Genomic DNA, 27,680 nt, shown 5'->3' with positions numbered 1-27,680 from the left:
GCAATAAAAGGTACTTGCCCCTAATTTAAAAAAGAAAAAGAAAAGTAAAAACAGAAACCAAACAAAATAATACAAGACCTCTTAACAAAATAATACCTCTTTTTGTTTCAATGGAAATACCTGTATATTCAAATTTATATGCATCTACACATGCCCTCGCCTGTCTCTTCCTGTGACAAAGCGCAGGCCAAAGGGTTAGCCAGCAACAAAAGATACTGCTGGAGAAAAAGCGTCTCAAAATAGGTCACATCAGAAAAAAATTTGTCATAACAGAGCTGGCACATCAAACATCAACAAGCCAGTGCCCCTGTAGACACAGAGGTCTTTGACAAAGTGCAGTCGTTATTCTCCCCCATCTTTTTGTTCTCATCGCGGAGAGACAGAGAGAGAAAGAGAGAGAGAAGGACGGAGGCCCAGCTGTAAAAAATGGGGCTTAATGAACCTGTCTGGCTGGGCTGTCCACTGCCTGTCAGAGGTGTCACAATGGTGACGAGTGTCAGGGACGAGCGGCCCCGGGTCCCAGACAGGCCTGCCAGCTGGAGGCTTCTGCCCCAATCTAATCACACCAGCAGCAGCCGAGCAGGAACAGGCTCCAGGCTTTTACCTCACTGCTCCCGGCCTGTCAGCGCACACACAGCTACCTAGCCCACGTCCGGATGCTTATGTCTGCTGTATATGCAGCTGTTAGGGCTGGAAAAGCTGCCTAACAGATGCATCAAAATATATCTATTGCATCAGTGCAATTTTGGAATAACACAATTGTTTAGTTGTTAATGCAGTTTGGATTCTGTATGTAAACACTGGACCCCTATCGATGACTGGCCCCACAATTATTCTCTTTTTGTTGCCGTTATCAGCTATTATTGAGCATGACATCCAAGCCAAATCTTTTTCACCGTCCCTATTCTTCAAAGGATGCCCTGAACTGGCTGCCGAATGGAACGTTATGACAGGGGTGAATACATCAAAAAGATCCGTCATTTTTATACCGGACACAATTTTTCACACAGCCCCTTGAGAGATGAGTGCAATCCCTCTCTGTGTCAAATGTGTGCTGAGTCTGGCCAGAGATAGAACAGCCAGCATGACTGATATGTTTATAAAGCCGGTCGTCTGTCGCACTGACAACCTGTCATCATAGCACCTCTGCTGGGCTCTCTGCAGATTTGTCTAATAGGCGTCCACTGCTGGGACTGAACGTGTGTGTGTGTGGAATGAGAAAGGGGAAAATGTGTCCAGAAAGTGAGAGCACTTGTCTCATCTCAAGAATGGTGACTACTCCCTATGGTGCGTGAGAGAAAATGTATATATGAGCTAAAGAGGTTCAAACCCACAGCCTAACAGTCATTTTACCTGCACATAGAAACATTTAAAGGAACAGTGCACCCAAAATGACAATTCTGTCATTGTTTATTCACCTAAATGTTGTTCCACACCATGTGACTGTTTTTTCTTCTACTGTACAACACAAGAGGAGACATTTAAAAATAAAAGTATATGTGCTACAACAATGTCAAGATCCAAAAGGAAAACAAACAAACAAACAAATAAATAAATAAAAGTACCATAAATGTATAATCCATAAGAGTATGTCAGGTACTTACATTGAAAATAAATGATTAGAGGCTCAATAATAATAATAATATTAATTATTATTATTATTATTAATATTATAGTTTTTACATGTTAATAAATGTTTATAAAAATGGTATTACTAAAAATAATAAAACACTGAAACCAAAACTAATGTACATGACATTTGAAAACATCAAGCACCTAAAATTAACTCATTAAATAAAACTACAAATAAATAAATTGTCCATATGAGTATGTCTCATACTTACATTGAAAAAAAAATATTAGATGCTCAATAATAATAATAATAATTATTATTATTATTATTACATATTAATAAATGTTTAAAAATATAAAAAACTAAAAATAACACAACACTGAAAACAAAACCATTGTACATGACATTTTAATAAGTCAAGCACCTAAAATAAAAAACAAACAAACATAAAAGTACCATAGCCCATATGACTATGTCTGATAATTCTGTTGAGAATAAATTATTAGAGGTTTAATAATAGTAATAATAATTATTATTATTATTATTATTGTTGTTGTTGGTTTAAATTTAATAAACATGTATTTATAAATATTTTAATTCTTCCTATGATTATCATCAAACTTCCAAACTGCATGTAATTGTACTGTGAACGTTTGTTATGTGATATATTTAGGTTTTCTGAAGCCATTTGAATCTTAACCTAATCTTGACTAGCTCTCAAATCTCACTTGCCTATTAAAATTTAACAAATGCACAGTGATGAGTTATGTGTGAGAACCAATATTTTTTGTTGCAAAAATGCTGTGAAATGTCATGGGTGAACTGACACCAATTTTTATTTGTGGGTGGGTTGTTCCTTTAAAGAGATTAAACATAAATTAAAGAGACCTTTCTCCTGTTACTCAACGGCAGTAACAGACACATTACGAAAAGGCTGAGCGACTTTTGTAGCTTGTAAATGGCCCTTACTGCATGCATGGTACAGTGTGTCTGCTGTAAGGGGCAGCTGAGTTTGAAAGCAGACATGCTGTGGCAATGTAGAGAGGAAATACCAGCACAGTATGTGACAGTCTTTACCAAAGGCTCTGTTTCTGAACAGGTGGGGGTCTGGACTGTTTACCGCCGGCTGTTGTTGGCTACTGGCTTCACGAGAAATAGCACAAAATGACAAGGTGTACTCCAGTCTGCCCACTATGTGTATGAATGTGTGTGTGTGCCCTCTCACCTAGCCTTGTCGCTGCCAAATTCATGCTTACATACTTCTTCCTCAGAGCTGCTGCTGCCCTTTCAACCTTAATTTACATCACAAGGAAACTAGTTTTAGAGTTTTTGGTCAACATGAGCTCCAAAAAATGACTGAATTGTTTGTAATCTCTAATTTTGGAAAGCCAGCACATGAAATATTAAGCAGCACAACTGTTCTTAAAGGGACAGTTCACCCAAAAATCTAAATTCTGTTATAAATTACCCTCATGTCGTCAGAACACAAATTAAGGTATTTTTGATGAAATCTGAGAGCTGTCTGACCCTCCACAGACAGCAACACAACTGTAATGTTCCCAGGTCCAGAAACGTAGCAAGGACATGGGTAAAATAGCCCATGTGACATCAGGGGTTCAACCGTAATTTTACGAAGCTATGAGAATACTTTTTGTGCGCAAAGAAAACAAAAATAATTACTTTATTCAACAATTCTTCTCCTCCTCATACCGTCTACAAAAACATATCTTAATTTGTGCTCCGAAGATAAACAAAGGTATTTTGGGATGACAAAATTCTGTTATAAATTACCCTCATGTCGTCAGAACACAAATTAAGGTATTTTTGATGAAATCTGAGAGCCGTCTGACCCTCCACAGACAGCAACACAACTGTAATGTTCCCAGGTCCAGAAACGTAGCAAGGACATGGGTAAAATAGCCCATGTGACATCAGGGGTTCAACCGTAATTTTACGAAGCTATGAGAATACTTTTTGTGCGCAAAGAAAACAAAAATAATGACTTTATTCAACAATTCTTCTCCTCCTCATACCGTCTACAAAAACATATCTTAATTTGTGCTCCGAAGATAAACAAAGGTATTTTGGGATGACATGAGGGTGAGTAATTAATGACAGAATTTGCATTTATGGGTGAACTATCCCTTTAACAGTGATAATAAGATGACATGCTTTTGAGTATCAAATCAGCATATTAGAACGATTTCTTAAGGATCGTGCTACACTGAAAAACTGGAGAAAGGCTGCTGAAAAATCAGCTTTGCCATTACAGAAATAACTGACATTTTAAAATATATTCAAATAGCAAGCGGATATTTTAAATTGCAATAATATTTAACAAAATTACCGGTTTACTGTACTATTTGATCAAATATTGCCTTGATATAATTTGGCATTTCACTTAAAAATTGCTGAATACACTTTAAAGAAGGATCGTGCTACACTGAAAAACTGGAGAAAGGCTGCTGAAAAATCAGCTTTGCCATTACAGAAATAAATGACATTTTAAAATATATTCAAATAGCAAGCGGATATTTTAAATTGCAATAATATTTAACAAAATTACCGGTTTACTGTACTATTTGATCAAATATTGCCTTGATATAATTTGGCATTTCACTTAAAAATTGCTGAATACACTTTAAAGTTGGGCAACTGGAACACAGCTGAGCATAATTTAATATAATTTAATGCACAATTGATTTATAAAAAAAATAAATAAAAGCTGGAAAAAATACTGAGCTCTTTCAAAAACACATTAATAAACTATAAATCTAAAGCATGATTAGAAAATGCATCAATCTATATCTCAAACTGTTTACCAGAAGTTTCTATAAATCCTTTTAAAAGATGAAAAACACTCTGAAAGGAAAACACAAACACACACACACACACACACACTCTCTCTCTCTCTCTCTCTCTCTCTCTCTCTCACACACACACACACACACACACATCACACAAAGTCTGTATTTACCATCTGATCTCTCCACATTGTGACATGTGCTTTAAGGAGTGAAAATAAGCAAAATTTTAAATTCCTTCAGATTATCAGAAGCCTCTCATTGGACGCTCCTCACGCAATCCATTTTTCAGCTCCAGTAAAGGGGAATGGCTCCCAGAGCAGGTATCTCCGGAAAGAGGATGTGGTTTTTGCATAATCACTGTCAACATACATTTAGGGTGTGTGAGAGCGTGTGTCGGGGTGACACGGTTTCAGTCGCGAAGCGAGACCGAGGTGATAAACGGATGAATATGAGCTCTGCTCGCTGCTCAGATCACTGCCTAATATGTCCAACCCAGTTTGTCAATAATGGTTTTGCTGCAAGGGCAGTATTTCGGGCGTACTCTTGAGATTGTGCGTGCCATGAAAACAGATATGTCGGTGATGGAGGAATCTTCATGCGGTTGAGCCATTTTGTTTTTCATTAAATAATGGTTTGCAGGGAAATGAGAAGCTCATCGAAAATCAAAATGGCTACAATAGGAAACAATGAGCAGAAAGAGGACTGTAAATGTCCCCGCAGGCACATATGTACACATGCAGCTAACACTAATCTAGATAAACAGCTTGAGAGGGCTTGTGTTAAGGGCTTTTTAAAAAGACAGAGTGTATTTTTCTATGGGGTCCATTTGCTGGGCCCACACTAATGGCCTTTCTTAAGAGACTCATCACGCTTAAGATGACTGGAATCGTGCTGGCTTGATGAATAGCCTCTCTTCAGCCTGACAGAGAAGTTGCAAACAAAGCGCTGTGCTTTCCACATCCAAAAACAGTAAGATGGAACTGAAAGAGATAAACTACACAACCAAAAATATGTCGAGATCCCTATCAACGAACAAGTTTGGCTATTTTGGTTATGCTAGATGCTTACATTTTTCTGTAGAACTGCACATACCTTTTCTTTTTCTAGCATCAAAATGCACTTCTCACAAAGCAAGGTCCACACACATGTGATTTACTATAGTAAAATATAGTATAATATATAATATAGTATAATTGCTGTGGAAAAACTTGCCTGATCTGCACAAAGACCAGACCTGAACCTCACTGAGCACCTTTTGGATGGATTTTCGGTGGCTGACCTCATTGATGCTTGTTAAAGGGAGCAAATCCCTGCAGCCATGTTTCTAACATAGAGTGGAAAACCATTCCAGAGCTGTTACTGAAGCAAAGGGAGGACAAAGTCTCTAGTAACGCCAATGGGTTTGAAATCAAACGTTTAACAAGCACATATTGATGTAGTGTAGACAGAGCTGGGAAGTAACTGATTACATGTAATCTGGATTACATAATCTGATTCCGAAAATCAAGTACTCGTAATTAGAGTATTTTACATTTTATAATTACAGATTACAGTTACTTTTTCATGGATTACATGATTACATATTATTCACACAATGGCAGTAAATTATTCATAATTTATTGATTCTCCTTAATTCTACTTAGTTAATATTTAAATCCTTTAACAACACATTCGCATATTTACAATTTAATGTCGCTTAATGGTCATATTGACATGCAGGTAAACACATTTTTAATGCATTTTATGTTCTTGATATCAAATTTTTTTATATATATATTTTCTTGCTTTTTTTATATCAATATGGTGCATTTAATGGTGATATTTAAACAAGTTTGATGAAAAAAGTAATCTAATCTCTGGACTACAATTTAAAAGTAATCTACTCAGCACTGGGTGTATAGATAATGCAATGGATATATTACACAAAATGCATCTGGAAACGAGTATAAGGGGTCTTTGCACCCTACGATTAATTAGACTTTTGCCTAAACTCTGAAACTCACACCATCTATTATTTTTTCCTCCAAGAATCTCGCTCACCCCTTAAGATTTCTCCATGTCCTTTATAGCAAAGCACAAAGAAATCCTAACGGTTTCCTCCCCAGTGCCAACAGACACACATTGAAGATTAGCAGCCATATCAAGACCTTCCTCCCTCTAAAATAAAATAAAATAAAATAAAATAAAATAAAATAAAATAAAATAAAATAAAATAAAATAAAATAAAATAAAATAAAATAAAATAAAATAAAATAAAATAAAATAAAATAAAATAAAATAAAATAAAATAAAATAAAATAAAATAAAATAAAATAAAATAAAATAAAATAAAATAAAATAATATTTTCTGCTATAGAAACACACAAAAAATAATATTTTGGCACAAAAAGACCTTAGAAAAAAAATAGCTGCTTGCACTAGAATGCGTATTCTGGGAAGTCGCTGCATTGAGTGGGAGGGGTGTTGCTTTCATCCTCAGGGGCAAGTAAAATGGAAACAGTGGAGGGTAATCTGGCTGTTGAGCATGGTAGATAATTTGCACTTGATCCCCTTGTAATTATATAGTTTAAATCTTTTTACCCTCGCTAATCCAGCGCCGCATGGAGACGTTTTCCGGGTGGCGTTGACGGGGCTGTTGGACAACCCTCGTCAACTTATGTCAAACGCTTCCTAGAGGATTTCGGGAGTGGGAGGAGAAGACTGGTGTTGATATAATTATTTTGACTGTGTTTATTTCATGCGCACACATACTTTGCATATCACTCCCCACCATGAGGAAGAGATGGAAGTGGAGGAAGTCTTGAAAGGAACAAGATGGAGGGGGAACTAAATTCATTTGATGGTAAAACCAAGTTTTGCAGTTAAATCTCGCAATTAATTGCAATTTCGTAAACACAATTTACGGCATCTTTTCAGAGTAATCAATTATTGGACTCAGTTTTGAGACATGCATCTTGTTTTTAGATATAAACAATGAAATAAGTAGATCATTATGTTGCAGTCAGACAAAAATTATCTCCCCTGATGACCCGTGTTGGATTGCTAAGCTGAAGCATGTGGGTGTTGCATTCGTGTATGTGCTCTCGGTGGTATCCCTGCTGGCCAGCAGGACAGTGGACCATCTTGCAAGCCTGCCAAAGCTGACAGTCTGTGACAATCTGCTTGGCGTGTGGCTATTTGACTAATTACACTGGATTACAGCATATTAATGCAAGCTGTTTTCTCCAGGGTTAGTGACCTAGACATGCTAGATCCAGCACATGCTAAGCTCACAGGAAAAGAGATTTTTCTTCAGCCGAAAATTTAAATAGAAGTGGCTTCAAATACGTCGTTTGTCTTAGTTCATCAGTGAATGTGTATCTCAACTGGAAACCTAAGTCATGCTGCCTCTTCTGAACGCCCATAAGGTCATACAGAGGAGAATACAGAGATTATTATTTCTATCTGTTTCTTTTTTTCTATCCCTGACTTGAAAAGTGAAATGCTTGTAATGCGAGTATACAAAAGACAGCAAGTTCATAAAGTGATTTATTACTCATAAGAGTAAATGTTCCCCAAAACTGGATCATAAGCATTTCCTCATTGATTGATCTTTTGTGCTGAAATGAGATCTTGATTAATGGTGGAGAGTCACATGGGAGAGGTTTAGTCTGTAGGATATAATCTTTATTTTCCGGTCATTTCCGCTTGGGAAACTCTGGGACTGTTCCAAAACTAACCACTTGCTAGGCATGTGTGTAAAACATATCTCTAAATCAATGCTACTTGAATGTGGAGTATGTATTTTTATGCATAATTGGCGTAAAGTGGTTGGGATTTTTCAGTCAGCTTTTCTGCTAATTACAAAGTTACTGTGTTTATGAAAGATTCATTGAATAATTCATTTAGTTGATTCGTTCAAAACAGATTCGTTTAGGAACGATACTGCCTTGTAAGTGAGTCATTGAATTCATCAAAACACTGATTCATTTATGAGAGAATCACTGAATCATTCAACTAACCGATTAATGCAAAAACAGTGATCCATTCAGCAGACACAGCATTACTGTGTGTTGCTTGAAGATATGCAACTGGAGCTATTTTCTTTGACTAAGCAAAAACTGACATTACCTTAATATGCGGAGTCGACTGTAAAAAGGTTACATTAATTACTCCTTAACATGAAAACTTTGCTTTGTTTGTTTAAGAAACCAGAGCAGCTTGATATAGCAACATTGGCTCAACCAATGGCCTGAGTTTGGGGGCGGGGCTATTGGTTACCCTGACCAATAGCAGAAGGGAGAATGCATTCAGGGAAACCTGCTTGAGAAGAATAATTATTTTTGCAAACTCCACATTTTCATTCTCACTAGCAATCAAAGTCTCAAAGCAATGTGTTCTCATGGGGCCAGCTATCTATTCATATGCAATCACCAAAGTAAGCACACACTGTGTCTGGGCCTCTGCTATCAACAAAAATTGAAGCCGAGACTTTAACAAAGGTAAAAGAGGAGAAATGAGGCGTACAATGAGTGTGTTTAGAACACAACGACTCTCCCAATTGTGCTAAATCAATCCCAGACTTGCAACAAAGAGACCGAAGCTTTGCTATTTGTATCCTCTCCTCTGGCTCAAGCGCAGTGTAATAATAGTCTTAAAGTAGGCATTGTAGGAAGAGAATACTTGAGTGGCTTACACAGGCCATCTTATTAAACATTTAGGCAGCGGTTTTCAAGGGTCCAAGGAGGATGAAGAAAAGGTAACGTGGCAGAATGGACTTCTAGCGTTCCACCGGCCTTATTGTACAGAAGTCACATCAAATTAACTCTGAGGGCCATTTGCAGGGCCTTTTTCTCTCTGCCGAGCTTTTCAGAACAGATTAAGGTATGAAAACTTCAGAATTACTAAAGCAGCTATTAAGCATTATGCACCGTCCTTTCTTCAGCTCTCTCTTTGAACGCGATTGAATGCACTGGGGCGTTCAATAGATTCTGAGAGGAGAAAGGCTGGAGTTATTGGGGAGGAAACATGATGACAGAAATATTTAAAAGATAAAAAATGACTGCCACAGAACTCACAACGTCGAACTTTCCAAATGTGTTCACAAAAAGCCTCTGTAGAGCTTAAAAATTGACATGAAATTTCTGGTTTGTGTGTTTATTTATTAATATATAACCGCATTACAGTTTACTATTTCCATCATCACTGGAGCTCAAACTATAAGCCGTCATCAACTTCTTGATTGTATCAAAGAGGTTTTAAGACAACATTTAAGTGTTTTAAACTCTTAAATTGATAGTAAAATGTGTGTTTCTTGTCCACATCCAAACTCTGCAGGAGACACGGGGCTGGAGCAGTTCAAAGCAGCATGGAAAGAGCATGAATGGTAATTGTACTTAACAGGATTGGAGAGGGCCCTGACGGTGGCTCTTGAGACACAGGTCGTGTGGCGTTAAATGGCTGTCACCCACTCAAAGATCCACGGCTTGAGAAGAGGACAAACAAAAGCCCCTGCTATTCGCTCACATGCAATGTCAAGAACAGGGTCCCTGCAACTCCAGGCAACCTGAAATATGTTGTTCATTAAGTCCTAAGGTCTTGGGTATCTAAACTTCAGGACTTATGGAATGCAGACTAGGGTTTCAACTAAAAGTTATATAAATATGAAGCAAGGACATCTGCTATAGGGGAATATAATTGAGAGATGGGGTTGTTCTTTTGCCCGAGACTATGGGCTATAATGAGACCTCAAGGGGAATCTGTCTATTAAAACAGCAGGTATCTAACACCTGTCCGGAAATATTGCTTTGACTATAGCCATTTCATACATACACAGAAAACAACATAGCTATAGTGCTGCCTAGCTTTTGCGCTTTAATGCAAGCAGAATGAGAATTTGTGGGACAAGAGTATTATTAGTATTCAAGGTACACATTTACATTTTTTCTAACAGTTCTTGCTTTCTCTGGGAATCGAAGCCATGACCTTAGCATTGCTAATGTCATGCTCTACTGTTTGAGTGACAGGAAATTGAATGATATTAAATAAAATTAAATAATAACAATAAAAAACAGCATTTGTTTATATCTTTTATATATTGTATATATACACACACACAGACTACAAAAACCTCTAGCATGAAGACCCCTTAATATGACTCTTATAAAACCTCTAATTGGATTGCCAGTGCTTGGAAGCAATGATTCTGGGCTTCCTGCCTTTTCTCGTTTTGTATTCCCATCAGCCACAAAATACCAAAACAATTGGATTGGGATCAAATGGACTGAGAACTTTTTGTTGCCCTCAAACACAACAGATTTACTAAAATCGGACCGGGCAAAAGCCTCAGCCCTCCGTTCAAAGATGGACACATTTGCATTTCACAGGGTCCGAGTGACGAATCGAAACAAAGTTCCACACTGGCCATTGTTTGTCTAGTCTTAAAACAGCAACATGCGGTGCGCCATTCAAACCAGAACTGGCAGTTTGGTTCAAATCCTCATGAATAATAGTTTAAGAGGATGTGATATTTCTGAAACAATAACCTTCAACTTTACTGGATCCATTATTTATGACTAGAGGAATGAACCAGTGCACTTCGGTCGCATCTTGTGTGATCGAAGAGTATACCCTCATCTATTCAAATGCCAAAATAAACCCTCCCTTAGCACCAGCATCAATCACGCTAATTACGCCAAACACCATAATAACAATAATTACAATAATATCTCATTAAGACGGAGAGAGTGAATGACGGGGGAGAATTAATAGCAGGCAGGTGTACAACACGCTGCAATTACAGAGTCTGACATTAGTTCATCGCCCAAAGGCAAACCGAGAAGAAAGAGAAAGACTCCTAGTCAGAAAAAGTGAGAGGGAGGGAGGGAGGGGAGGCGGAGAGAAAGTGGGAGTGAAGTTTCTCTAGCCCCCCCAAAAAAATAAAATAAAAAGAGAATTGCAAATAAGCAAATAAAAATGTCTTAAATGTGTAAATTAGGAGGAATAAAAAATGAAAAGGAGGTGGGGGGAGGAAAAGCAGCTTTTCCTGGCAGAGTTGTGGGCGCGGATGAAAGGGGAGCGGCCTACCGTGATCAAGGGATCCACGGAGCTCTACGGCAGCCATCAAGCCTGCACCTCTGCTGGCGACTGGCAGCTTCTCCTTCTCCTGTCAGTCATTCATTACACCAAGCTGGAGTCATACAGGAAGCACCTCCCTGCCTTGACCTATCATATTACAGCTTCTGTAAACGCCTAATCCGCGTTCATCAGATGGTGTCAACACCTCTGATTGTTTTTGTGCTCGCTCAGTCCCGCCAACAGCTAAATTGACACAATAATAAAATAATTTGAATTTCAGCACAGTGTAGTACAGAAGTCAGAACATATACTGTATATTGTATACTGCCCATGTTTGTGTGTGTGTGTGTGTGTATGTATATATATATATATATATATATATATATATATATATATATATATACACACACACACACATACACACACACTGCTCAATAAATAAATAAATAAATAAATTTCTGCAAAAACAAGTCAGCAAAGATTATGATTTCTGAAGGATCATGTGACACTGAATACTGGAGTAATGGCTGCTAAGAATTCAGCTTTACCGTCACAGGAATAAATTACATTTTAAAATATATTCAAATACAAAACACAATATTACTGTTTTTAGTGTTTTTTAATCAAATAAATGCAGCCTCTTGACTATCCTATTGCTTTTAAAAAATAGTGGCAACAGCAATATGAATATGCATATACACAAATACAAAAAAATTACCTGATTATAGTGATGTCAAACGATTAATCGCATCCAAAATAAAAGTTTTTGTTCGCATAATATACTGTACGTGTGTGTTCTGTGTATATTTATTATGTATATATAAATACACACACATACAGTATATATTTTGAAAAGATTTACATGAATTTACATGTCTATATTTATATTCATATAATTTATATTATAAATCAATATATTTAATATATAAAAATAAAATTTTTCTGAAACATATACATGCATGTGTGTGTATTTATATATACATAATAAATATACACAGTGCACATACATATATTATGTAAACAAAAACTTTAAATTTGGATGCGATTAATCGCGATTAATCGTTTGACAGCTCTACTTTATTATTCTGAATGTCATGTCTAATGTCATATTTTTCCTTCATTTCTTTTATTTTTTATTTTTTTAAAGCAGACTATAAGACGCCTAGGCTGCTGAATGTTTTATTGTAGGGAGAGCACGTGGTCATCAGGATGGCTCTTTTAGCCCGAGGGCTGTTCCAGCGTGCAGAGAGAGCCCTCAAGGCAGGAAGCGGCATGTCAGCTCTTCCCCTGCCCTCTCCAGGAGTTTCAGCAAGAGCTGCACACCAACTGAATTTTGATTATGGAAGCCGGCTGGCTCAACCGCTACAGTAATGAGGCTGGTCGAGAGCCGCTACAAGCTGAAACACCAAAAAATCCAACAAAACACTACAACAGGAGGCCAATGGAATGTATTATGCCTTTGAGTCTGGGATCTTTGACAGTGATTCAGGTGGAAAAGAGCTAAATAGCAAAATGCCAACATATATTTGCAAACTTGCTTAAGTTTAGCAATCAACATATAATCCTGATCAAGCTATCATCTGAGAATTAAATAACAAATTTGACCCTTTCAATCTGTTATAGGCTATTAAAATGTAAATATCAGACGCTAGCTTAGCTTAAAAGATGCTAACCGATTAACTGGTTAGTCATTTTGTCATTGCCTGCTCTTAAAAGCACCACTGACCATAAAATGAGCTTCCTAATTAATTTGGCCCTGAAATCAGACTTTGACATAAAGCAGAGGTAAGGATATCAATCATTTTAACCTTCACTGAGGCTACGTGTCAGCATCACAAAACAGCTCATGTGGTGTTAATGAGCATGTAATATAAAACACCGGCCACTAGCTCCATATGTCGCAGCATTATGGAAAACAGTGTCCTGCTTCTGTTACCAGCCAGATTTGTAGAGCTATAGATATGCATAATAAATCTAAATAAATCCAAACAAACTTTGATTACTTTACCACTTTTACTCATCTAAGAATATATACATATATTTTCTTAGATGAGTAAAAGTGGCATTATTATATTGCAACAAATTCAGATCACTTTGCCACACACACACACACACACACACACACACACACACACACACACATATAATATATATATATATATATATATATATATATATATATATATATATATATAGCATGCATTGACATTAAAGTTGTGCAAATATGTTGTGACAAACTTTGATTACTTGGCCATTTTTACAATAATTTTGCAAATCTTCAACCACATCTCCATAAAAGAACATCCAAATCAGTTCCTGCCAGTCGGCACTCCATTTCACATTGTCAATTAAGTGTCATTGTGGAGGGATTCTTTGTATAAGTCAGCAGGCGGAAACGAGGCGGGGGCTCGTCCGCGTTATTAATGGAAATGATATACGTCAATATGGCCGTGTCGCCTCCCACGTGTCAGCCTGTCGTCTTACACAAAGGAACTGGCAACTTATGAACTGCCTGCGTCAGTACGTCGAGTCCATAAAACAACTGGCCCCGGTCACCAGGGAGCCCCCCTCGGTCCTGCCCCCTCCCTCGAACAGAAACCGCCCCCCTCACAACAGATGACACAGATGGGGAGAGGGCAAACAAAAAAGGGGGCTTCCTTTGTAGCAAGTGGGAACCTTTTCAAAAAGCCATTCATGCAACAAATTGGGGAAAGCTGGACCTCACTGCATCACTATAGGTTCTTGCTTTTTCAATGACTAACCTATAAGTGCAGACAAATTTATGACTTTGTGACAGAGCAATAAAATACACAGCTGAGAGTTGCAGGATTACAAATGATTTGGGTATTTTTAGCATTTTGTTTTGGCAGAAACTCTACATTAATACAAGTTTAGGTCACACATGCATTGAGAAACGCTACTGTTGAAAGATTAAAAATGTAATTTAAATGTCTGTCCTACTAAGTTCTGCAGTGATTTATCTAATGGATTTGACTGTTCTTATACTTTAAAGCAATAAAAAAGTAACCTCCCTCTCTTGAAGGCTCTATCTAGTCTTTACCACTTCACGAGACGTTTCGCTAGAAAGCACCTGTCTTACTTTGCAGTTTGCTCACTTTCTTTTCGGTTTATTCTCGCTCTCCTGCGGCGGCTTCTTCCCCCCTTCTACCTTTCTCCTCCCTTTTGCAATCTGCATAGAGAGACATTTGTCATCATTAGCCCAGCTCTGACAGTTGGCACCCAGCACCTCAGATCTCAAGGACTGGCAATTATGAAGCCTTCATCCCTTATTTGGGTTACATGGCCTAATTTCATCATGGGTTTCAACCACCAGCATTTCATTACCTAAGCCCCCAACCTTTAAAAAAAAACGCAGTCTTTTTCTCTTGTTTTCTTTCTCTTTGTTTTCACCCTCCAGAACCGGCTGTTGAGAGCACGTGTTTCTCAGAATAGGGCGGTATAATTAATTTGAAATGCATCAAGGCATTGTCCTCACCGGGGCTGTTAAGAAGATGTTCTGGTTGAGTATCATCGGGTCAGTGAGCGAATGATTACGGACTCAACCTCTAAACATGGGATGTCTCCAAGACATTAAGATTAATCACAGGGAGCTGAAGAGGTTGGTGTCTTGTGACGGCCGCTTGTTAAAGGTGTTTTACTGAGCTTGGGATTTGTGTATGCCACTTGAAAACAAACAGATGAAAATATACAGGTTCGTTTGCTGAATGCAAAATGGAAATGATGCTTCATGGGAAACTTTCAAAAGTTTGAAGCGTTTATAGAAATTTAAATGGAATGTTCACCAAGAAATGGAACTTCTGACAATCATTTATTCAACCTCATGATGTTTCAAACGTATATGGCTTGCTTTCTTCTGCAGAACCAAAAAATATATTTTAAGGATTTTTTTTTTTACTATGAAAGTCAATGGGGTCCAAAACAACACAGGACTTTCATTGTATGGAGACGGAAAAGGCGCACAAATATATTTTTCCAAATTTCTTCTTTTGTGATCCACAGAAGAAAATAAGTCATACAGGTTTAGAAACGACACAATTACAATTTTTGGGATTCATTTGCTGAATACAAAATGGAAATGATGTTTCATGAGAAACTTTAGAAAGTTTGAACAGTTTATAGAAATTTAAAAGTAAAGCTCACCAAGAAATTAAAATGCTGACAACATTTATTCAACCTCATGACATTTCAAACTTATTTTAACAATGAAAGTCAATGGGGTCCAAAACAACACAGGACTTTCATTGTATTGATGGGAAAATATGCACAATACATTTTTTCCAAAATATCTTTTTTGTGTGTTCCACAGAAGAAAGTAAGTCATACAGGTTTAGAAAAACGACATGAGAGTAAGTAAATGACACAATTTTTCATTTTTATGCGAACTATCCCTTTAATTCACCCCACATATAGCTAATAGCTGATTTTGTGAATGCACAACATCTTGTGAGCTGAACACGCCTCAAAAAATCTTCAAATGCGTAAAATTTCGGATTAAAGGACATTAAAATCAAAAGGTCTTTTTTTGAATAGACTAATGAAATCAATGCTAAATCTATGCAAATAAATGCACGCCATTAATCAGAGAAGCTGACAAGCAATATTGCTGTAGGGGGGAGAAAGGGTGATGGTAAAGCTCAAAAAAGTGATTAATTTTCCAATGTTCCTCTCTCTCACTTGCACTTGAGGGTTACTGTTTCGCTTTAGCCTATCTAGTCCGCAATTCCAAAAAATTCTGCATTTTACGGGGTGGGATTTGTCCTCTTCTCCCAAACTCCCCCTGACAGGAGGCTTCTAATACAGCATGGACAATAAAACAAATGGAGGGAGAGAATTCAAAGCGTGAGAGGTAGGGGGCTGACAGCCGATAGGCAAGAGAAAATTAACTGGGAGCCCTGCAGTGTGGCCATATTGCCTGGAATAACCGAATCCGCTTCGGAAGAAAACTCAATGACAATTTTGATATCCATTTGCAGGAAGCTGAAAGGGATATGTCATAATAAGTGTCCATCTTGTATAATGCAATCCCCACCAGCGCCGAGCTCCACGCTAATATTGCTTGTCTTAAATGGCAGGGCCTTTAATATGATTTATATTTGACTTCTCCACTCTATTAAGTGCACTCCATAATCTGTGCTTTGACCTAGCGACGCCTTTTGGCTCAGATCCATTTTTGCTATTTTTTTTTTTTTTCGCTGTTGCAAAATGATGATGGGATCAGTGTAAAGAACTGTCTGTGAATGATGATGAAATAAAGCTGAGCTGACCTTTTGTCACTGAATAATAGGATTATTAATATCAGTGTGGAGAATGACTATTAACTTCAATTAGGACTCTCTAAAGCTCTTGATATATTCAAATCTGCAAATAACTCTCTTGGTACTATTAATATTGGCATACAATGTTCTAGCCACATAGAAGTGCTATCTAATGTTGTCCCATGATTTTTATTTTTTTAATTATTATGTTAGATTATTAATGCGGGATTCTAATTCAAAAGCTGCAGCACTGTCTGCAATGTATTTCATAAATATTAAAACCTTCTTATACACACATAAAAACAAGAAAAGGAATCAAAGAAACAGAAAAAATCACACTGTAAATGTCATTACATTTTAAAATAATAATAAACATAAAATAATAACATTTAAAAATGTATAAAACAATAAAAATTTATATGATTAAAAAATAAGAAAAATAAAAATATATACCTTTTTAAAAAATACTGAAATTATTTTTCATTTATAATCCTTACATTATAACAAATTGCTAAATTAAAAATTAAAAGATGGTGACTAAAAACCTGCAGCAACTGTAAGATCTTCATTTAATCATCAATTTGTTTAAAAACAATGCTATTCTGTGACCGTTAAACATGGTACACGTGTTTGACAAGGGCCTTTATCAGCACGCCTGACCATTTTGACAAGAGAATCGCTCTTCAGAATGAGATGGGAGGGAGAGAGAAAAATGTAGAGATCATTGGCAAGGAAACTCCAGAACAAAGAGGCCTTCAACAAGCTAAATGTTTCCTGGGTCATATGCTCGTCCAAAATGTGGCGGAAGCCAGAGTCATTGTATTGATTTACACAATCAGGCATCCTATTCGCTGGGTCAGAAATAGCAGCCATACTGTTGTCACATCCTCATATATCATAGTGTGTTATGTCACCAAGACACACAGATCGCAATGTTGTGCAGATGCAGAGTGCGTGAGAGGAGAGGGGGTTCGAGGTCAAGGGGGATTTGAAGTGCCTCCAGGTCACGCTTAACAGGACACTTGAGTCACGTATACAGTATTGTATGGTTTTGTACTCAAATGATTTAAGATGCAGCATAAAAGTTTCCAATACTGAATAGCTCTTGTTATGTTTTTTTAAAGTGTGTTTATAAAATCAAACACTTCCTGGACCTGATCCTAGACAATATAGTATTACAATATCATAAAATGCTGAAATGGAAATACTGATAAACACCGACTTGAGTTCCGTTCCATAAAGTACATTCTTCATTTGCAATCGGCCAATTTCCACTGTTGAGTGTGAGAGTGTTAAAATATTAACAGGATCTAATCTGAGATGAAATGATGCCAGATACTACAACAGTGTACTGCTATTTACTGTAACACACTGGCAAACAATAGACAAGCAACTGATTCAGACATACAAAAGCTGAACAAGCAGTGAAGGGATGGAGACCGTCTGATCTGATATGGTTGGGTACCTGCCATGTAATGTGTGTGTGTGTGATTGTGTGTGTGTGTGTGTGTGTGTGTGTGTGTGTGTGCGAGCATGAGAGAGAGAGAGAGAGAGAGAGGTGGTTGAAGTGGAAGCAGGGTTAAACAGATAGCACAAAAAAATCTGAATGTAACAAAGTGTCAGTATAAAAGTATTTTTCTCCTCTTCTTTTGTCAAATCACCCCCCCAAAAACTCCCAAGTTTTTGTCACCTAATGCATGTACAGCAGTCCAGAATGAAATGAAACTATATCTGAAAAATTAGACATACAGTAATTGAATACATGCTTTAAAAATAATAATAAAATGTTTGCTTTAAATATAGTGTTACATACTTATCCCTGCATGCCAAAGGCCCAAACTGCATTCACCTTGCTTTCATTACAGAGGTGAAGACGAACTGATAAGTGTGATATTTGCCTGCAAACAGCAGAGCTCTATTAATTATGGTTGGCAAAATCATCCAGGCAGAAGGAGCCAAGCAGACTACAGTGAAGGGCTGGAGCCAACAGACTGTGATGCCTTAGTACAGTGACCTATAACAATCTGCTCTATGAGCTTGAAACAGACATGCCTATAGAAATATCTACAACATGTGTATAAATATCACAGTCTATATTCATTAAAACATTTAAACTTGTCTCCGTATTATTATTTATTTTTCGTAATGAGTGCGATAAGCGCCGCGTCGTGTAATGGGGAGGATTTGGAAAGAGCACGAAACATGTAAACACGAGGTGTTCTCGTTGTTTTGTTGTTTGATTTGTCATATATAATATCGCGAGAAATGTGTTTCTGCATTTCGCGCAATGATACACAAGATTTTTCCAGACATTGTGATCTGAGGAAGTTTATCTCAAATCGTTCAAATATTTCCTGACGTTTACAGTGGAATTTTTGAACGTTTAATCCGCCGAAACAAAAAAAAATTGGAATGAAAGGTTAAAATAAGAAAATACAGGCACGTTATAAAAGCATGAGTTTTTGAAAGAACACTCCAAAAAGTTGTACGCTATTAAAACGAACTTTGATTTGGACACTGAACAAGAACAAAACATCTATACTAGCAGTTAATTTAAAACAATAAAAGAAGTTAAGAGAGGATATTATTTTTCTTCCCATCGAACAAATAAAAAACTAGTTTAAATTAAAAACATTAAAGAAATCGTTCCTGGAAAACGAATTAAAAAGATCAAAAAATCCTTTTGCATTTGCTGCACCACTCTGGAATGTCTTATAGGCCTATTTTATGCAAAAATAAAACTTTAAGCAATATTCTTTTTTTTAAATAATTAGAAATTAAAATAAATAATTAGAAAACAATTCCATATGTTAGCAAAAACGCCTTAACGCACATTAGCTATTTAAAGGCCTTCAATCTTCATTTAACAATGAACTTCACAAAAACTTTTCCTAATCATTTTTTATATGCTATGCAAAGCTAGTAAGAGGACAACACGATAACCTAAATGAACCTAAAGCTTCATTTGCCGTCTTATAAGAAAATAAATAACACTGGTTAATGTTTGAAATAGGCTATTTAAAATGAAAGAAAAGATTCCGGCGTTCGGTACTGAGACGTGTCATGTTTAGCCTACCATTATATCCATTATTTATAACGCAAAATAATTGAAACAAATCTCTATTAGTATAATATTCAAAGCGAATTTTAAATAACATACACTATTAAGAAATATAACGCAATGCAGCAATATAATATCAAATGAAGACATTTAAACATCGAAAATAACATAACGTGAAACAATACTTCAACACCAAAAGGAAAATCTAATTAACAGGTCAACGAAAAACATTATGCATGTCAAACTACAGAGAAAATAAAAAAAATACAAATTACACTTTCGTCCAATTGTTATAGCCTACAGATCCAGAACGATCATGAAAATGAAACTCTTAAAAATGTAAATCAAATTATACATCCATACTCAAACGTATGAAATGAAATTATTTCTGTTAAAAAGAAAATAAATAATAACAGGCATAGTCTGTATCTAATAAGAATAGCAGGAAAAGCCCGCATATATCGCGAATAAACCTGTATCTTCTCCCTCCAAAGTGTAGGTGTGTTTCCACCAGAAGATTTGCTCGTGTATAAAAGCGGAGGATTCATTTGTCGTCAAAAAACTGAAGGCAGTGACGACTCGAGCCGTGATTGGACGAGCTGCTCTCAAACCCTCCCTTTATAATTTCACAGGAGTGAGTTCGGAGTCTTAAACACAGCAACACAGCTAGGACACACACTTAAGAGCACCCTGCACTTTCTAACCCTTGTTGCAAACAGAGAAAAGACACCGCAAGTGGATACGAGAGGTTTGCTGAACTACTGATCCGTGCGTATGGACTTTTAATTGCTGAATTGCAAGGGGGTTTGACTTATTTTATTTATTTTTTGGTCACAATTGAACACAGAAGCTCATGATTTAACTGCCCGACTTTGTGCATGTGCTCCACGCACAAATAAAAAGCTATTTTTTAATTTCATAATCCCCCCTTTTTCCTCTAAATAGTCCACTTTCTTCTCTAAAATTGGCTCCTGTACAAACAGCCGCGTTGGATCCCTCGGGTTACTGCGAGACTCCGGTGTACAACCCGGATCTCTGTCCAAATATGATCGCCGCCCAGGCCAAGCTGGTGTATCATCTCAATAAATACTACAACGAGAAATGCCAGTCTCGGAAGGCGGCCATCTCCAAGAACATCCGGGAGGTGTGCAAGGTGGTCTCAGATGTCCTGAAGGAGGTAGAGGTCCAGGAGCCCCGCTTTATCAGCTCATTGAACGAAATGGATAACCGCTTCGAGGGGCTCGAGGTCATCTCCCCTACAGAATTCGAGGTGGTCCTGTATCTGAACCAGATGGGGGTCTTCAACTTCGTGGACGACGGCTCTCTGCCGGGCTGCGCCGTGCTCAAGCTAAGCGACGGACGGAAGAGAAGTATGTCCCTCTGGGTCGAGTTCATCACGGCTTCGGGATACCTGTCCGCGCGCAAGATCCGCTCCAGGTTCCAGACGCTCGTGGCGCAGGCGGTGGATAAGTGCAGCTACAGGGACGTGGTTAAAATGATCGCGGACACCAGCGAGGTGAAATTACGCATCAGAGACAGATACGTGGTTCAGATCACCCCCGCGTTCAAGTGCACCGGCATATGGCCTCGCAGCGCTGCCCACTGGCCGCTGCCACACATCCCGTGGCCTGGTCCGAACCGGGTGGCAGAAGTCAAAGCCGAGGGTTTCAATCTCTTATCGAAGGAGTGTTACTCGTTGAACGGGAAGCAGAGCTCGGCGGAGAGCGATGCCTGGGTGTTGCAGTTCGCCGAAGCGGAGAACCGCCTGCTCCTGGGAGGGTGCCGGAAGAAATGCCTGTCCCTGCTCAAGACGTTGCGCGACCGTCACCTTGAACTTCCCGGGCAGCCTCTCAACAACTACCACATGAAAACTCTTGTGTCTTACGAGTGCGAAAAACACCCGCGCGAGTCGGACTGGGACGAGAACTGCCTCGGGGATCGACTGAACGGGATTTTACTGCAGCTCATTTCGTGCTTGCAGTGCAGGAGATGCCCCCATTATTTTCTGCCAAGCCTAGACCTTTTCCAAGGAAAGCCACATTCGGGCCTTGAAAACGCTGCCAAACAGACTTGGCGAATGGCGAGAGAAATTCTAACCAACCCTAAAAGCCTGGAGAAACTCTGAGGTAAAAAAAAAAAATGAAACGGAATGATTGTGAATAGGAGGTCTGCCTGATCAATGCTAATCAGGAACTCTTCCACAAAATGGTCACTGTTGAAACCAACCCATGTTGTAAAAATATTTTAGAGAGCTCCGTTTAAAAATACTTCACGTGACATGAATGTGTCTTAAGGAGGGAGCAAACTGTATAAACTACAGTTATTCTAAGCCTTTTTAAAACAAAATCAAGAATACTCTTTGTGCTTGGCCTCACGGGGCATTCAAGGCATGGGCCTCGATTTAGAAAAAGGTCATTTTTAAAGTATTAAATAATTGATGGTTTTAATAAAGCTGTAAGATTGTTAAACACTTTATGATATTTTAGTTTATTCCGCGTCATTAGGAATGCGATTCTGCTGGGTGTTTTCACGTGCACACACTCGCAAATACATAACACAAATGCAACCTACTTTGGCATCAATGCGTCTGAAGGCTGGCTCATCTTCGTCCACTTCAAAATAGATTTCCGTGGTAGTGATAGAGAGAGTCCCACGAGCTACAGTGACCGGGGCAATAAGCTGGGCCGGGGTGCTCAAAACAACAGGGCCTATAACAAGGAAACATATTTTTATTTTCACAGGGGGGAAAAAAATATCGCAAGGCAGTCACCAACAAACGATGCGTAATGCAAGTTAGTAGCTGATGTATTTATACACAACCATACACATACATTAAACAATTTGAGACATTTCTTTAGAATGTGTTTGTAATATTTTCAAGCGTGACTTTTCGAATACAGTTTTGTAGACTTGGACACGATGGTGATAGCCTACTGGCGTGATCGTGTGTGGCGTGCGAAATAAATCTTACATCGTTTATTCAAAATAATATCGATTTACACCAAAAATCATTTTATTTAGTAAAATGTTTTTAAAAAAAAAACAAAAAAAATCTAATCAAAAGGTAGGCGCACAGGAGTTTTGCATGCGCATGAAAAGGAAATATGGAAACTATGTAAATTGTTAAAGCGAATAATTTCAGTAGTAAGCTAATTACGCGATGCATTGGCTATATGGCATTAGGCTAGATCAAGAAAAAAAATCTCTCCCGATTATTTTAATAGGTAAGCGTTTCTATGAAGCCTAACGGCAATAATTTCACAGTCACTTTCTTTCATTATTTTGCTACCGAACAAATCAAAATGTGAGTGATACGCATTTATGCGCTTCCTAATCAAATCAGTCGCTGAAATTCCCTTTTGATGATATGAAACCTGTAAAATTGACCTTACAAACATTATTTAAATATTTACAGACGTTTTGACCTCCGGTCAGATGACTAGGATCTAATCCCAAATGCGCGCCCGCTCTCTCTCTCTCTCTCTCTCTCATTTTTTCTCTTTGACCAGTCCTCTGTTTTTTATTAGTTCACCCCTGTAGCAGCCCACGGGTCCGTCGTCCTGGATGTGAGGAGAGGCTCTTGAAATTGGGATATTTATCGATCCCCCTGAACTCCAAAGAGCCACTTTAACGTCTCATCAATCTTAATCTGCTCTCCTCGGCCAATTATGCCCGATACTGTTGCAAGATTACAAGTGGATTTGGGTTTCAATTCCCAGAGCACTCCTTCACTCGAGCTCTCCCCGACCGCTTGTAGAAACCAAAGCCGCTCTGCCTCCTTTTGTACCAGATATAGCATCCGCCATTGCGCTTTCCAGTAAATATTACGAACGTGATCAGTTTTAAATTAGGTCAACTATATTAAGATATTATGATAAAAACAATTTGTGTAGCAACAAAGCAGCACTATAAATCGAAGACATAGCCTACTAGCCTGAAAATAAACTTAAAGCTACTGTGTGCTTACGATACACTCTAAAAAAAATGCTGGGTTGTTTCAACCCAACTTTGGGTCAAATATGGACTCACCCAACCGTTGGGTTACATTTTTACATTCAATTTTTAACCCAAAAGTTGGGTTAGTCCAAATTTGACCCAAAGTTGGGTTGAAACAACCCAGCATTTCTTAGAGCGTGCGAAGATTTTACGCGAAATAAATAAATACACACACATAAATAAATAAATAAATACATACATAAATGTTTTTGAGTAGACTCTGAATGAAAATTGAGGAGCCGATGAATAAAACCATAAGTAGCCTATCCTCTTTACTGGCGCCAACTCAACATCTATTATTTCAAATGGCCTACTAGGCCTATGTTGTTAACAGAGGAAATAGGCCTATGCCATTTTTATTTATTTTTTATCAAATCTAACTTGTGAGAAGTTATGTTGAACGAATAAACATTTTGTGCGATCGCAAATAATTCGACAAGGCAACATAAAAGCTAGTGAACCCTTTAATCCGAATCATGCCCCTCTCATAACATGTTTAATAGAGAAAGAGGCAATTGTAACGTGGCCTAGAGGGACACTTGTGAATCCAGACACTATCTACAGCATTAATCCAATGCGCAGAGAGGATTAGCGCTAAAGCCTCAAGAGACCTTTAAAAACTGGGATCAAACAAAAGTAGGCTACGTTCATATTACATAATCGGAGCGATCAGGTTTCACATATGACCGTTTCTCGACTGTGTAGGCTAAACCCGTATGAACGACATTTATTTAGCTATGTTTCTTAAAAAATATATTAGCTATACTATATTATACAATAGTACAGCCTACGATATCCCCCCAAAAAATAATAAACGGGCTAACAAAATAAAAACGCTATTCGTAATAATAATTAATAATTATTCGTCATTTTTCCCGTTAGATCTATTTGATTAATTTGTGTTGCCGATGTTCTAGTGATGAAGTGTTGCTTTCGGAGCACTAGTGAGGATTAGCAGATTATCATGTTGGAAAGAAACAGGTGCAGGAGTATGGCGAGACAAAGGCATGCTGGGAAAATAGATGATGTTTTCGCTCTCTGTGTGTGCAACTTCAGGATGCCTAATACGAATATGAAAATAACACAGTTATTTGTTTGGTAGTACAAACGTAGATATGAAATAGATCAATAGGCTAGAATAAAGGTATAACTTTATCTGTAGCTTCTGTAACTGTAGCTTCCTGGTAAAATGTTAATATGTAAACACGCACGCACGCACGCACGTTTTATTTAAAATGTAATTTTTTTGTATGAAAGAGAAAAAGCATGAGAGAGAGAGAGAGAGCGAGAAAACAAAATCAAATCAGTATCTCTTTACATCACACCTGTTCTGTCTATGTTTAGCTGTGGGTGTAAATACACTCATGACAGATCCTGTACTCTGATTGGCTGCAGACGAACTGAGCCCCTCCCATTGGCTGTGAGAAGGCTGTTGTTGATTGGCCTGTTGTTTACACTGTGCTCATTAGCACTAGCATTAGCCTGTAGGCCTGCTGTCAAAATAGAAACAGTGTACACACAGCATACTGACACAGATGGCACAGCTCCCCTTGTGGTGATGATACACAACTCAGAAACACACCCAATACAAGCATAAACACATATTTTTGAAACGAAATGCTGAGCAGGCAAAAATGATTGTCACTAAAATAGGCCTACTTGCCGTGAGTCATAAATATATAGCCTGCTGAAAGAAACAAAGTTGGGCCTTTTCATCCACAAATACTGCACAAACCAACAGTGGCATGTAATTAAATATTTACACTGCTTATTAGGCTAGTTGCCTTTAAAATAATCAGTACTCTAAGCATTTCATTTTAAGTGATGGATACAAAATCAGTGCATTTGCTGCTTAATATTAATCCTTTTGATGGTGCTCATAGAACATTTCAGGAATTTATACACTGTGCCAGGATTTATGATTGATTGCATTCCAGTAATCTTACTTTTAACATAGATGGTAGACAAAGAACAGCAGGAACACACCCGTCTGCATTCCTGCTTTGCGAATTGGCTAACATTGGTGGGAACATATTAGAGCGTAATTGAGGCAATCCTGATTTATATCTGATAAAGGAATTCCTACAGTGTCAAAACAAGTAGAATGGCATGAAGAACTGCTTATAAATTGTGAATGAGTTTAAATGGGTTGTGTGCTGGGAGCTTTAACAACACGATCAGCTATGCATACATACAACACTTCAGATAGTAAAGAAAATATATAGATAAATTAGGGCATTGGATTTTCTACAGACGCATACATATCCCACCTCTCATTTTTTAACCTTCATTGACTAATGAAGGTCTGCAGAGCGAGTGGGGGCACTGATTATTCAGGGTATTATTAATAACATGTCAGCTACACATTCACAATACATATATCATATACAACATCTTCCAACGTATAGCTGATAAAAATGTAACATGTTAACAAAGCACTGCTAACACTGAGAGACAACCTGTCAGTAGTAATTCTGATATTATAGTTGCTGAGAATAATGGAAATCCAAGTGATTTAAAAAAAAAAAAAATCCTCCTAAATAAAATAGCCATTAGACCATTTTAGTTGCAAAAGAACAATTATCAGACTATCATTATTAGCAGATTACATTTTGGAAAAGGTATGTCACTATAAATAATGAACTCATCAATATTGATCTTGATTGCCTCCTGATTGTTGGTTAAAGTCATATTTGCTTTAATTCTATAATAATTATATGTAATTAATTTGATTCAATGTAATATTAGTGGTTTTGAAAGGGTTAATCTCTCTTTAAATAGCCAAACCTGCCTCTGGAAATAAAAACCTGGGGACAGAAACTTGCTGTGAGAAAAAAAAAGAAGAGAAATACATATTTAAAATTTTGTTTTACTATAGACTTAATAATAAATAAATAAATATTCAGCAGAAGAAAAAAAAGTAACTCTGTCCAGAGCAATACTTAACCCTAAACACAGCCAGAAAAACATAAACACAGTCCTAACGCAAAGTAACCACACTAACTACACTGGTCTGCCTCTAGATTGACAGGTAAGATATATTTATATATCTGTTCTATGTCAAATACTGTCATTCTGACAAAATGCCACGCTTAAGCTATGTATAGATAAATAAATGCAACCAAATGTGGAATTATGCAGACATTTCAGATTAAGTGCCTCTGGCAGGACTTCTCTGTGCAGGTAAACCTACAGGTATGTTTGAATATGACTTTATAATTTCAATAACATAGCAAATTATGTCTAAAAATGTTTAATCCAAACTCATGTGGCACACAGAACCTTTTAACCTGAAGACTGAAGGAAAGTGTCACGTCATGAAACTGATGTGTATGACTTACTATGCATGCTGAATGGAGAACCGTCACTATACAGATTGCGCTGTGTATTGTGTATAGGTTGACTCACCTGCCAAGTTGTCCACCTCTTTCTCCTGCAGCAGATTGACAGCGTCATCGTCCCCCTCCAGCATCAGCTCTGTCTCAGGGCTCTGGCAGACCACCGCCTGGCCGCGGAAGCCCTTCCTCCCTCTCAGGGCCTCATCTTCCTCAGGGCCTGCAGAGAGACAAGGGTGATGAAAACGGACATTATTTGTACTTAAGCACATTTGAGAATCACAAGGCATAAAAGACACAGTAAAAATAAATATAAAAATACATTCATTAAAAGTTATACTGTGCAGTGTATCATATTATATTATAAAAAAATATATGGTGGATTTATTATTTTTTCTTTTTTTATGGTGATTTCTTGGCCAGGTTTTTGTGTATCTTTAAATGAATTTCGAGTCCACAGAAAATCAATAAGCCACAACAGATAAATAGATAATGGTAACCAAGCAACATAGGAACTTGGTTTATTTATTTATTTTTTTAAAGGCCTGTTCACAAAATATATACTATATATATATA

The 27,680-nt window shown here is 37.6% G+C and overlaps 1 protein-coding gene and 1 pseudogene across 1 annotated transcript; one reads left to right on the top strand and one right to left on the bottom strand.

The window, feature by feature from the left end:
- The window catches only part of LOC107587887 (neurobeachin-like), a 258,279-nt pseudogene that overhangs the window by 67,260 nt on the left and 163,339 nt on the right, over window positions 1-27,680 (bottom strand).
- mab21l1 (mab-21-like 1) lies at window positions 20,405-27,271 on the top strand. Its single transcript, XM_016274854.1, has 2 exons — window positions 20,405-21,899; window positions 27,209-27,271. Exon 1 carries the CDS (start codon window positions 20,819-20,821, stop codon window positions 21,896-21,898), a length of 1,080 nt encoding a protein of 359 aa, XP_016130340.1. The 5' UTR covers window positions 20,405-20,818; the 3' UTR covers window position 21,899; window positions 27,209-27,271.

This window comes from Sinocyclocheilus grahami, unplaced genomic scaffold (assembly GCF_001515645.1).
Source record: "Sinocyclocheilus grahami isolate Dianchi unplaced genomic scaffold, SAMN03320097.WGS_v1.1 scaffold6.1, whole genome shotgun sequence".
Classification (NCBI taxonomy): Eukaryota; Metazoa; Chordata; class Actinopteri; order Cypriniformes; family Cyprinidae; genus Sinocyclocheilus; species Sinocyclocheilus grahami.
The sequence above is the reverse complement of the archived record's forward strand: the minus strand, read 5'-3'. Positions and strand labels throughout refer to the sequence as shown.